This window comes from Arvicola amphibius, chromosome 14 (genome assembly GCF_903992535.2).
Source record: "Arvicola amphibius chromosome 14, mArvAmp1.2, whole genome shotgun sequence".
NCBI classification, from domain to species: domain Eukaryota; kingdom Metazoa; phylum Chordata; class Mammalia; order Rodentia; family Cricetidae; genus Arvicola; species Arvicola amphibius.
Window position 1 is genome coordinate 9,894,124 of NC_052060.1, and position 13,767 is coordinate 9,907,890.

At 47.7% G+C, this 13,767-nt stretch overlaps 1 protein-coding gene across 4 annotated transcripts in view; it reads left to right on the forward strand.

The window, feature by feature from the left end:
- Window positions 1-13,767, forward strand: part of Notch2 (notch receptor 2) — a 139,646-nt gene that overhangs the window by 92,584 nt on the left and 33,295 nt on the right. For all 4 annotated transcript variants that reach the window (XM_038311057.1, XM_038311060.1, XM_038311058.1 and 1 more), the window contains 6 exons: window positions 478-591; window positions 1,326-1,439; window positions 3,293-3,526; window positions 6,329-6,439; window positions 10,730-10,922; window positions 12,240-12,385. In XM_038311057.1, coding sequence (XP_038166985.1) covers window positions 478-591; window positions 1,326-1,439; window positions 3,293-3,526; window positions 6,329-6,439; window positions 10,730-10,922; window positions 12,240-12,385 — 912 coding nt within the window. The remainder of the gene's footprint in view (window positions 1-477; window positions 592-1,325; window positions 1,440-3,292; window positions 3,527-6,328; window positions 6,440-10,729; window positions 10,923-12,239; window positions 12,386-13,767) is intronic.

Here is a 13,767-nt window from a genome sequence, read left to right on the forward strand (position 1 = left end):
CCAGTTAAAGGCTCACAGGAAAGAGACGATGACGACGGGGAGGGCGTGTGGCCAATGGCTCCTCACATTTCTGGTAGATTGGGAAGCAGAGATAGATAATGGGGCCAGAAGCAAAGCTAAGTTGTTGTCTTAAAGTCCCATTGCCAGTCTACCATGTCGCATGCTCCAAAGGTTTCATAGCCTCCTTGCACAGCACCAGCTGGGGACCAGGTGTTCAGATACACCAGTCTGGGAGGGGTATCTCACGTCGTCGATACCGTAGCATCCTTGCCCCTTCCTCACGTTAGCAAAGATGTCTAACAGTGTCTACACTTGGCTGACTGTAGGGACTCTTTTTGGTAAAAGCGTAGCAGAGCCCCTCTCTTTGTGAAGTGGTTGTGCTCCTGGGGGTTGTAGCCGCCTCAGCACGTTCCTGCTTTCTTGGCTGGAATGCCCCTTTATCTGTGCCTGAACCACGTGTGTGGTCCATTTGTGCAGGTTTCAAAGGTGTGCATTGTGAACTGGAGGTGAATGAATGCCAGAGCAACCCGTGTGTAAACAACGGGCAGTGTGTGGACAAAGTCAATCGCTTCCAGTGTCTTTGCCCCCCTGGTAAGTGCCTGCCACCTGCCCCTGTGTTCTTCCAAAGCACCAAGCCAACTGACCACAGGAAGGGGGAGAGAGGGAATGTGTGTGGGCTGTGCATGAGGAAATCATTAAAAGTGAGTACTTGGGGAGAGACTTTGTGTGTGCTGAGGTGGGGAACTCTTTTAGCCAGTCTGTCTTCCAAGTCTTTTGTGGCCTGAAGTCCAAGTCTGTTCTTGAATGACCCCTGACCTCCCTGTCTGTGTCTACATTTCCAGAGTGCTCACACCTCACAGAAGCACAGGGTCTTAGTTTTTCCTAGTGAGTCATATTCCTAAATCCCAAGACATTTTACCCCACTAAGTTCAGGCAGGCAGCATGCAGCAGATTTTTTCCAAGTCCTCTGACTCCGCTGGTGTTGAAGGCATGCCAGCTGACTGCTGTGGACAGTGGCTTTTCCACTTCCTCTTCAGAGTGAAGATCCTTTCAGTCTGGGAACAAAGTTGCTAGCTGGAGACTCCATCTTTCCATAGTGTCTCAGTTCCTCTTCTGGCGAAGATCCCTATGCTCTGAAGAGGCAACAGTAGAAGCCCCAGGGCCTCTGACCTCTGAACTTTGCCCAGATGTTCCAGTCACCTGCCAGGGAGAGTCATCTGCTTGGTGACCCATTGGCATATGCTCTGCCAATGATTTAACCCACTCTTTTTAATAAAGGAAGATGGGTGAGTCATTGATTTGTGTCGCTCCTGTGCCCCTTCAAGGTTTCACGGGCCCCGTGTGCCAGATTGACATTGACGACTGCTCTAGTACGCCGTGTCTGAACGGGGCCAAGTGCATCGATCATCCGAACGGCTATGAGTGCCAGTGTGCCACAGGTGAGCCTCAGCCGACCCCCATCGCGTGGGAGGCCCTCTGCCAGGGGCACGACTGTCTTCCACTAGCCGCTCCTTGTCACTCTGCCAGCCGCCGTGGCTCGTGCTCGAGAGAGCTATTGCTGCAGACTTCTGCTGCTCTTCCGGTACCCGCCTCCCTGTCACTGCCACGGTGGTTCTGTCCACACGTGCAGTTGGTGTCTGTGTTTGTGGGAAGCTTCTAGCTGGTTTCACTGACTCCTTGGGAAAAGGAGAATTCTAGGAGAAAGCTGCCCCTCACTGAGACTCGCTGTAGGGCCTGGCTCTTGTCTCCTAAACCAGAAGAGCCAGGCCTTTATGCAGTTCAGAGGCCTCTGCTTCTAGGATGCAGGTGTTCTTGAGAGTTGGCTGTAACTAACTACAGAGAGCGCTGTCTAGGAAGGTTCAAACCAACGCATGATTTGTGTCTGTATTCCCAGGAGATTTGGTCAAAACAGATGTATATTTCTGGGTCTTGGACCATGTTTCTCCTTGGGAGTGGATTTCGTTAAGCCAGATGGCCACAGCACACTTGCTGTACAGAAGTGTCCCTCAATGTGGAGAAGGTCTAGAAATGATTAGAAAAGGAAACTTCTTCCCCTTTGACTGAGACAGAAATCACGAGAAGGGACTGGAGAGATGCTCAGTGGTTGAGAACACAGAGGGCCTTGGTCTGGTTCGCAGCAGCTCACAAGCATCTGTAGCTCCAGTTCCAGGGGATCTGACGCCCTCTTGTGGCCGCTGTGGACATCACACACACAGTGCATATGCATATATACAAGCAGGCAAATAAATACCCCATACATAAACAGAGTCATGAGTAGAGCCACACATGAATTAGCAAACAGGTTCTTAGTGTATAGACTTTGTGCATATGATTTCCCTCAGATTTCAGAAAAGCAAACTTAGCCCCCACAGTTGCGCAGAACACCAATGCTTCTGTTGTAGGTGAGGATACTCCACTGAGCTGCGTTTTCTTCGTAGAAACCGCTGCCTTTTGTTGGAGACATTCCAGGCTTTGTCTTCTAGCCAGCTTCTGTGGAGCATGACTTCACGGAAGTGAGGTTAAGCCCTAGATCTCATGTTTAAAAGGGATGAGAGGGCTGGCGAGGTGGCTAAAACGACAAAGGCACTTGCCCTACAAGCCTGAAAACGTGAATTTGACTCCCAGGTCCCATGGAGCAAGGAGGGAACCGACTCCAAAAAGCTGTGTCTTACCTCCACATAGCATGGTGGCATGTACACACCAAAGCAACCAATTAAAAATAATAAAAATAAAATTAAAAAATAAAAGGGAGGCAAATGTCCTAGAGCCTTCCAGAAAGAAGCGGGACATGGATCTCGTTATAGCTCAATTGTGGGAATTCTTATCTCGTTGTCTTTCAATGGCCAACAGCGGGTCACTCATCTTATTTAATGGGTATTTACTTAGAAGCCGGTAGCACAGCACTTTGGGGGGAGCTGTGGGACTCCATCTCTGCCCTCCAGCGTCAGAACTGGAAGACAGGATACCTCAGTCAGCCCCTGTGTGTTGGGAGGGAAGATGCTCAGACACAAGCGTGCAGGGAGGATGTGTGGGAAGCCCAGGGCCAGTAAGGCTGGGAAGGCAGCAGGGGACCCAGGGCTCAGGCAGGGCGGGGGCATTTCAGCTTTGCAAACTCCATCGAGATTCATTGAGCTTTAGCCCAGTCGAATTCTAAATCAAACAAGCAGTTCCCTCCGCCCAAGGCCACCTGTGGGGATTGTTCCAGAGGTGGGATATGCAGGGTAACTGCCTTTGGGTGTCCACACAGCCTGTTTGCTGGCTTGGAGACCCATCAGTAAACTTCCTTCTGCAGGCTTCACTGGTGTCTTGTGTGAGGAGAATATCGACAACTGTGACCCAGATCCTTGCCACCATGGCCAGTGCCAGGATGGGATTGATTCCTATACCTGCATCTGCAACCCTGGGTACATGGGGGCCATCTGCAGTGACCAAATCGATGAGTGTTACAGCAGCCCTTGCTTGAACGATGGACGCTGTATTGACCTGGTGAACGGCTACCAGTGCAACTGCCAACCGGGTACATCAGGTAGGACAGTCCCGCCCTCCTTCCCTGCCACCCTCTGGGGTCTTTGGCATCATCAGTCTGATGTGACAGCTCTCTCCCAGCCCTGTGTCTGGTGGAGCCTTAGGCATTCAGGCAAAGGTAGGAGAAGGAAATACTTTGTCTCACACCCTGGTCGTTGCAGAGTGGAACGCCAAGCTGCCAGCTCTATTTCCAGGGCTCCTGAACCTGGAGGGGTTCTGCTTGCTAGGTGAAGGCCAGCTCTCTCTTACCGGGAGTTTTGGAGTCATTTTGTCAGGCTGCGGTTTCGCAGGTTTCCCTAGATTCCATTTTACCTGTTAGGAACTATCCTGGGCACGGCTGTAGCTAGTAGACAGAGAAATATTGTGTTCAAGATCAAAGGAAAATGTATTAGTGGAAGATTAACCAGTGTGAGCCTTTTTGAGCAGGGGACCTGCCAATACACAGGGTGATTTGTTGGGGGCTCATCCTGGACTTAAGGAAGTTGACCTATGGAGGGGGCAGAGGTAGGGGAGTGGGTAACTGCCCTGATTTTATTGTGCTCCTTCAAATCCATTTCTTCAAACTTGTCAAAGGTCCTGGTCTCCATCCAGGGCCTCACACATGCCAAGTTTGAAAACAAAGTCCTTTTTGAATTGCTCAAGCATACGAAAAACATCCCATGCCTTCACAGCTGAGAACGCGGGCCCCCTCCCCACATTTAGATAACTCCCTCGAAGGGCTGAATAGAGCTTTGTGAGACCTTCCAAAAGCAATTTGCTTCCGGGCTGGTCCCCAGACATGAGAAATTGCAGTACGAGGGAAATGTGAGAGATTTACAAGCAGCTGAATGGATGCCTTTAGAATGGAGGGGCTATTTTAGGTTTGCCGTCTTCCCCATTGTAACACACATCACTGGAAACCTGGCGAGTGCTGGGTTGGCAGGAACTTACTTTCCTCCAGGGCTACATCCTTGTGCCAGACTGTATCAGGTAGACTTTCCTTCGGGGGACAGAGGCAAGAAGTTGATATTCATAGTCTGCCCCAGGCAGCGTGCAGAAGCCCAGACCCGTTGCTGCAGCTGTTCGAAGAAACAGCAAAGAGCTGCCGGCAGCAGTGCAGAACTACTGGTCTGTAGTGGAAAGGAGCCGGCGTGTGCTTGGTGGCGTGTGGTTGGAAAGTCCACTCAGGAGACATTCATGGAGTAGGAATTTCTGATTCAGCTGTCATGCAGTCTCTGTTTGTAGTTTGAAGTTTGGGAGGGATCATCATAGCTTGCTAACCATTCCTGTGGTTTTCACTGGTAGCTTAAAAGGAGATCGACTCTTCACTTTCGGGACCTTTCTCATCTGTGCTTTTATGACGATAAACTGTTGAAGTGATTAGTTCCTCTGGGTTTCAAGTGACCCAGAATGGCTTATCGTTAAGGAAGAAGAAAACAACCAAGGAGACAGTCCACCAGTCATATTGAAGCCACTTAGAGACCACAAGAAACTATGGAATTACAGACCTCAGGCGAGGACCGCACAAGCAGGGCAGCTGCAGACCTACGGTCTCAAAGGGCAGACGTATCAGTATGGATGTTTGAGGCCCAGCTTGATCAGGTGTCATTTTCAACTCAAGTGAACCATGAGCCCAGGGGCTAGAGCTGCCTTAGCATGCTGGGTCTTCGTGGGTTGAGGACTGAAGGCTAGGAGGGTCTCCTCGTGTGCAGGATTTTGGAAGCTGGTGAGGTTAGCCTCATCAGCACAGGAGGACTGCACAGTGTTCTGGAACGAGCGCAGAGGTGGTGACTATCGATGCATATTTGATCCATGCACAGACAATACTGCTTGTGAGTGAGTTGACACGGTGACATTGGTCTGGAACTTTCACCTGCTTATATTCTTCTATGAGCTTTTATTCTTATCGCCTTTATACCACGAGGTACTCTGTGGTACCCACAGAACTTTCTTAGATACATTAGTAACTAATGTAAGGTATTACCTTGTATTAACCATTATGTAACCATGACAACAATAATGCTTGGTGTATCCCTGCTATTTAGTTACTCTTGTCTACCAAACTCATGTAAATGTAGCTAAACCCTCACTCACCCAAAGAGCAGGCCAGAAGCCAAGCATCACAAGATGCTTTTTATCTCAACACCCACAGTAACCATCAAGCTTAAGGTGATAGATACAAGTTCTAAAATTTGATTTCAAGGCTTAAATTTTATTTTAGGTGTAAAATATTATTAGCTATTTTACTAAATATGATAGGTTTATTTTCTTCACCTAATATCTGCTAAGAAATTGCTAAGACTAATTAGCCTTGATTTATGTGTTAGGGTTTGTTTAAGTTGAGGTGGAATTCTGGGAAGAATTCTGCTGTCTCAGCTCACCCACTCCCGGCTGTGATGTTTTCTCCATCAGAGGGCTGAGAGTTAGCAAGTTTCAAAGTGACAAGTTTTAACCTCTTCACCAAAGCTATTCTTAGGTGAACCACAAACGGGTTTGTTTGGCTGTGGGTATGTAGATATGAGTATATAGTTGAGCCCCACTGCCTGGATCCTGGCTAAGATGCTGACAGTTCTCTCTATATTGCCTTTGTACCGTTACCATGACAACCGACTAGAAGGGACAAATCATGGCTGAGTATGAGTAGTCCAGTCCTCTTGGCTGCTCAGTCCTGGATTCTGTTTACTGTACTTGGCAAAGCGTTGCTTTGTTCCGTTAGGACTGTCTGGATTTTCCTCAGACTTCTGACCACGTAGCACCAACCGGGGACGGAAGTTCTGGCATTCCTGTGGTAATACAGAATCATTTCTCTGGGTCTCTTTTACAGGACTTAATTGTGAAATTAATTTTGATGACTGTGCCAGCAACCCTTGTGTGCACGGAGCCTGTGTGGACGGGATCAATCGCTATAGTTGCGTCTGCTCTCCGGGATTCACAGGTAATGCTCCTTGCATTCCGAGGGGCCTCCATTAGCCCCGAGTTAGAAAAGGGACCCTAAGTGAAAGTCACTTTTTTTTTTCCAACTGAAAAATCACCTTTTCACCTCTCTCCTGTTTCTCGGAGTCTCTGGAAGGTTTGTGACCTGCTTCTGTACTTCTGAGCCAGTTTTCTGTTTCCAGAGCTCTCCTAAACACAAACACAGAATTTCCTTTAGCGTTTTCAGGCCACATGTTTCTTGCTCCTTGAGAACTCCTGGCCGACTGTACCTCTCCGTCACTGTGCTTGGGTTAATACCTCCAGAGCTACCTTTGTCTCCCTCCAGACAGTGGCCAGTGTCTTCTGTAGAGCTGATCCAAGGTAAACATGCATGGAAACACTGGCTGCTTATCTCGGTCTCTTGCTTCCTCCAGGAGCCTGTTGTTAGAGGAGACCACCCATATTTGGCTAGAGTAAGCGAGCTCGTTTGGCCCATGAAAAGAAAGTAAATTAAAGCGAAACTGCATTGTCAGTGTTCCTTAGGGGCAAACACGCATGTGTGTCCCCAGGTGACATGCGGTCCACACATTTCTCTCTTCTTTTTCTTGTTACTAACTTTGTCAATTGTTGTTGGGGCCCTCACTGACACCTAAGTATGGGGAAAGCCTCATCGTGAGGGTGCACTGTGTGTTCTGCTCTTGTGGACAGTACCACACACGAGGAGGCACAGGGAATATTATCCTTCAGGAGTTGCCATGTGATCACGTACTCCCCAGGTGAGCAGAGATTTTGGCAGAGTGTAAGGGCAGCCAGAGCCAGGCGAAGAGAATGCCTGCCACTCACTAGCTGGGTGCTTCGTTTCTCTCTGCTAGGGTGTGACCACGACACTTGGATAGGAACATTTGTGGTCCCAGTGGACCTCAGGTCTTCCTGGTCACTGAGAGGCCAGTGTGGTGAAAGTTCGAAGCCTCCCACCCACTGAGGTGTCCTGAAGGCTCTTCTCCAAGGTCAAGTGGGAGCTGAGAACAATACACAGGCCAGCTGGAACGCAGTGGAGTTCCAACTGTAACAGGAAGAGAACACTCAGTTTGTACGAATGACTTACTCTGTCTGAGCGGGGGACCAAGTTGCTTGGCCATCTCACTCAAGTCACCAGAACAGCTACGGCTCCTCTGGTATTGAAGAGAGGCCAGAGAGTGGAGAGGCAGAGTCGCGTTCACAGTGCCCTGCAGCCAGGGTTTTGCCCCAGGCATCTGACCTCAGAGCCCAGGCTCATTCCCACTACGCGGCCAAGGAGGAGCCTATTATGGTTTCCTTTGGGATTTATGGAAGGTTTTTCACCAGACTTAGTTTTTTAAATGTCAGTGAATCATATTCTCTCTTGTTTTTAACATTCAGCAAATCAACAGGGTCAAAGAGGGAGCACATAGGCTAAAAATATTCTAAAATAAACATAAGGTGTAGCATGAAATTACATAACTAAGAGATGGAATGTTTTGCTTACTGGGTGGTGCCCTCTTCTTGGGAACTCTTTTCTGGTCCAAGGGGTTGTTTTGTAAATCTGTTGCTGGAAATGTCCAAGATTCATGAGCAATAACTGTGAGGTATTTGGGGTTTTTTCCTTCTATTTTATTTTAATAATTTCCCCTACCGTTTTCATAAGAGCTTTAAAAGATCTGAAGGAAGCCTTTGTCTCTTGACTTTTTAAGGCTGTTCTCTCTTCTCCCAGGAGTTCTTGATACTCTTCTTAGATGGGAGAAATCATGGGATTCCATAAACTCCTTTTCGTTTTCCAAAGCCCCTCATGATGTTTGGATTACAGGCCTGGTAGAAGATGCCCACAATCCCAGCTGTTCTGAAAGCTGATGCAGGATAGCCACAAGTCCAAGGCCTGACTGGACCACAGGCTGAATTCAAGGCAGCTGGGCAACTTAGTAAGACCATGTTTCAAATTGAAAAAAAATACCAAAAAAACAAACAAACAAAACAAAAACCAGGACTAACAGTCCAGTGGTGGGGTGCTGGCCTAGCGTGCATGAGGCACTGGGTTCAATCCCAAGTCAAAAAAGAAGCAGAAAAGGAAAACAGTCAAGACCCAACCCAGGAACTCTTCTCCGGAAAGCAGAACACCTCCAGCCTCCCTCAAATCTACTGCTTTCCTAAATTCTCCTAAGGATCCATAAAAAGAGCTGTTCTGCCCTCAGTTTGATAGGTCAGTGAGCTCCGGAGAGCACCCTCCTCCCCAAGAAGGGACTCTTCCGTCAGCAGTGGTTAGGACAGAAGATGTTCTCAGCACACACTGACAAATGACTGGAGCCCTTCTGCTCCCCAGCCTGGATCCCAGAGTCCGTAGGGTAGCCCTGTCAGTCATTACACTCCGATTGGCGTGGTGTAAACAGGAAGAAACAGACAGGAAGGAACATATAGCACATTTTCGTATTGCTCATTGCTGAGCCCCACAGGAGCATAGCCAGCAGTAGCCATTTCTGATACCCAGTGGACCCTACATGCGGGTAGAACATTTCAGAAGTAGCTGCCGATCTACATAGTAGAGTGCATGCGTAGGGACTTGTCACACATCAAAATGACTCAAAGCTTTATTCTGGAAATTGTTTAAAGGCAACTGAGGGGCTGGGGGTGTAGCTCAGTGGTTTAGTGCTTGCAAAGCCCAGGTTTTATCCCCAGCACCACACACACACACACACACAGTGGATTTAAAATTGAGGTGGCTCCTCTGACTACTTCGAAGACTGAGGCAAGACATGCGGAGGGAAATGGCAGCTGTCCCAGACTGTGGGTCTTTACCACAGGAGCCACCAATGATGGTCCAGAGTGCACTGGAGGCCGGAAGCTTGCTAATGCCTTACTTTAAGGGATGCATCGCTTTCCTTCAGGACTTCCTGAACTAAATAAATATAGTGTTATTATTTTCTTAAGTATGTTGAAAAAAAGCAAAAAATGAAAAAAAGCATACACTTTCAAACCCGAATCAGAGCACTGTATTCTTTGAAGTTGATACTTTCCTTCACAAGGGTTGCTAGATTTCACTCACTCACAGCATAAGGGAAAGTTAATTTCATACCATTTCGAACGTTGAATCTCAATGATTGGAAATGTAACTAGACATTGTATGCTCAGTCCGTAGTGTTTTATGCACCCTAAGGCAGTGATGATGAAGGCTACAGCAGCCAGGTCTCCTAAGTTCAGTGCCCACTTGGCTTTCATGGACTGCCGGCGCCTCTATTTCTAGAGGCTCTGATGTCTGACCACATAAACCACGTGAAATGCCGTTGTTAGGTCCAAGCCATCACAGTGTGGCAGTGGGGCCTAGGAATCCCTTGCTCTTTTTATTTATTTTTTGTGGGTGCCTATTGGAGGACAGACAAGGACATTGGATCCCCTGGAGCTAGAGTAACAGGCACTTGAGACCCTTCTAACAGAGTGCTAGGAATTGAACCCTGGTCCTCAGGGCGAGCAGTAGGCATTCTTGACCACTGAGCCTTTTCTCAGGCTTAGAAATCATTTTATTTATTTATTTGTTTGTTTATTTGTTTGTTTAGTTTTTTTCAAGACAGGGTTTCTCTGTAGCTTTGGAGCCTGTCCTGGAACTAGCTTTTGTAGACCAGGCTGGCCTCAAACTCACAGAGATCTGCCTTCCTCTGCCTCCCGAGTGCGGCGCCAACAGAGCCCAGCTAGAAATAATATCTTATTGAGATTTTTGTACATCGAAGGTTGAAAAGCATTGTTGTAGACTGGGAATCACTGACGCGCTTCCTCAAGCATTGGAGGACAGTAAATGCTTACCTACAAGCTACTTACAGAGGAAGAAAGTGGGTTAACCGTACTCTAAGAACAAAACCAAAATAGCTATTGTTTTTCATCAACTTAAATTAAGCTAAGCAGTACATTCATGTTCAGTTAGTTTACCATAGACAGACTTGTGAGCAGCTGACTGAGTGAAAACGAGAGAATACATGTCAGGCAGCATCAGCGTGTACACACAGCAGCGCCAGGAGGGGGAGCCGTCTTGGGTGATGTTCACTGCTCTCCGCGGTCCATGTGAAGTTCTGAATCTCTGAGGCAGAAGCAGCCCTGCTGAGAGGGCCACAGCACTGTGGTGTTGTCAGTAACTTTGCTTCCTTAATTAGCTGCAAATGCTCCCGGCGCCTTCCTCGCATGGCACGTTGTGCTTTTCAGGGTCAATAGCAATAGTGAGCCCGCCTGGCTGAAGAGTGTGTGCATGTGTGCCTCTTCCTGCTAACCCTATCCTCGAGGGTTTACATTTGAGTAACACTGTCCCCCCGCCCCACAGGGCAGAGATGCAACATTGACATCGATGAGTGTGCCTCCAATCCCTGTCGTAAGGGTGCAACGTGCATCAATGATGTGAATGGCTTCCGTTGCATATGCCCCGAGGGACCCCATCACCTCAGCTGCTACTTACAGGTGAATGAGTGCTTGAGCAGCCCCTGCATCCATGGAAACTGCACTGGAGGCCTCAGCGGGTGAGTAGCCCCCCCCCCCCCATGTTCTAGTAGTCGAGCCCATTAGCTGTTAAACCCTGCTGAAGGAAACAGCATAAAAGCCTGAAACTGTAAACTAGGAACTTGACCTGATAGTCTCAGGGGAAGGCTTTGGTGGTCTTTTGAAGTCTTCCAAATCACTGCTTTGCCCATTGAAGCTGGCCTGTCTTCTCACACTGAGACCTTTCTTGGGAAGTAAGGAGGGCTGTCTCCTTTACGTCGCAATCAGTGAGGACCCTGTGGCAAGGTCCAGGTAGTTAGAGGATTGAGATCCAAGGAATAGTCTAGATTGACACCCCCCTGCTCTTCCCCCACACACCTTAACACAGCCTGTCCCTGTTCTGTCGTGGCATCTGCAGACTCTGAGAGAGAAGCAGCTCCGCTGACTTTAGACATAGCTGTGACAAGGCCTTCGCAGCTTTCATGCCCTCGGAGTTGGGTGGCATGTTGATTGTTTTAGGTCCAGAGTGGTGAAGATGTCATGAGATGCCATAAACTCTTGGCATAAGACATGTTTGTCATAAAACAGCATGGGTATTGCCACTTCTCAAACCTTCAAAGCTAGAGAGAGAGAGAGAGAGAGAGAGAGAGAGGACTATGTATTATAAGTTGTTTTTTGTTTTAATGACTTAACTAGGATTTCTGATCCAGTATATGGCAACCTTCAAAACAGCCCTCCCCAGCTCCCCTTCTCCAACTGATCTGATACCACATTTAAGTGCTGATGGTGTTCAGATTGGATACTGTATGCATTTCAGGTATATTCGGGTTTTTGCCTTCTCTTGCTCAGTACCATGCTTTCTGAGGCAGAGCTTTGATCCGAGCAAAGCCTGGCTGGCCAGTAAGACTGCAGCCGGTCCTCAGCAAGCCTGAGTGGCTCTGCTCCTGGCCTGTTTCTGATGTCTGGTTTGCATGTCCTGTGCTTTGTTCGTGTTAGCGTTTCCTTCGGGTTGGCCCAGTGTGTTTGACAAACACTGCTTATGTTTGCAGTTCTCTGGTGTCCGGTGAGCCAGGGAGGTAGGGTCTCCCTGCTGAATATACTAGGTAGACTCATGACTCTCTGTGTGAAAAATGATAGGAAAATGGAAATGAGGTCGCTCCTGTAATCTTTGTACTAGGGAGGCTGAAGAAGGCGGATTACCGTGAGTTCCAAGCCAGCCTGGGCAACAGAGTGAGACCCTGTGCCCAGAATATCAGACAAAAAGAATTGGCGAGACTGACTTTCACCCATCTCTTATGTGTCTCTTACGACTCAGTGGCACCTCTGTACCCCAGAGTAAAACTCTTATCCTCTTGCAGCTATAAGTGCGTCTGTGATGCAGGCTGGGTTGGCGTCAACTGCGAAGTGGACAAAAACGAGTGTCTCTCTAACCCGTGCCAGAACGGAGGAACGTGCAACAACCTGGTGAACGGCTACAGGTGTACGTGCAAGAAGGGCTTCAAAGGTGAGCTGGAGGCTCTGCTCTTTATACCCATTTTCTGTCTCTACCCTGTCGCGTGCCTCTCGGGTTCCCCATCTTTGTTTCCATCTCCTCTTGTTGCTGTCGTTTACTTACACAGTAAACACACTGAGCAATTAGAGTTTCTGAGACACTAGGGGAATAAAAGCATGAATAGATATTCTGCCTTCAGCCTACCAGAGAGGTAAACTGTTAGGACAATGAGCTTAAAATGAACAGTTCAGACTCCACTTAGGGCCCAGCAAGATGGCTCTGGGGATAAAGGTGCATGCTGCCTGACAACCTAAGTTGGCGTGTCCAATCAAAAACTACTTGGCCAAGACTTGATTCTATTATAAGTCAAATAGCTTCTTGGAAGTGGAATAAAAATATTGTACTTACTGTCATTGGGTTCTGTGGTATGTTCAGAACTTTCCCAGCAAGTTCTTATACATGAGCTACTCCGGATACTTAGCTTCCTGTGGTCTTCTGGAAAAATACGTAGCAGAGGACTATATCTCAGAAATATTTTACTATCAGTTTTCTTTGCGTTGGGCTATTTGACATTGCACTGTGTTTTACAACTACTCAAGATTGAGTATCCTTAACTCCAAATGTGGAGTGTTCCAAAATCAGGAACTTTTTGAACATCAACCTGAAATAAAAGTTCATGAAGCTATATTTCATGTACAATATCACTCTTAACATATTGTATTAAATTACCCTCAGGTTATGTGTAAAAAGTGTATTGGAAACATGTAATGACATTATTATCTATCTGTAAGAAAGCAGGCTGAGCAAGTAAGGGGAAGCAAGGCAGTAAGCAGCGCTCCTAAAAATCCCCAGACATTTCTGATGTTGTCCCAGTTAGGGTTACTATTGCTTTGGTGAAACACCATGACCAAAAAGCAAGCTGGGGAGGAAAGGGTTTATGTGGCTGACACTTCCACAGCACTGTGCATCATTGAAGGAATTCAGGACAGGAACTCAGACAGGGTTGGCTCCTGAAGGCGGGAGCTAATTCATAGGCCATGGAAGGTGCTGCCTACTGGCTTGCTTCCCCTGACTTGCTCAGCCTGCTTTCTTATAGAACCCAGACCACCAGCACAGGGATGGTACCACCCACAATGGGCTGGGCCCTTCTCCATCCAATCCTTAATTAAGAAAATGCCCTATAGGTTTACATACAACCCAATCTTTTGGAAGCATTTTCTTAATCGAGGCTCATGTGTCTCAGATAACTTTAGCTTGTATTAAGTTGACATGAAACTATCCAGCACAGATACCAAGTATTTCAGAAAAAGCATACACAGATGGTACCAAAAATTTATAAGCATCTACTTCAGACATTAATGTTCTGGCATATTGTATTGCATTTGCCAAGACAC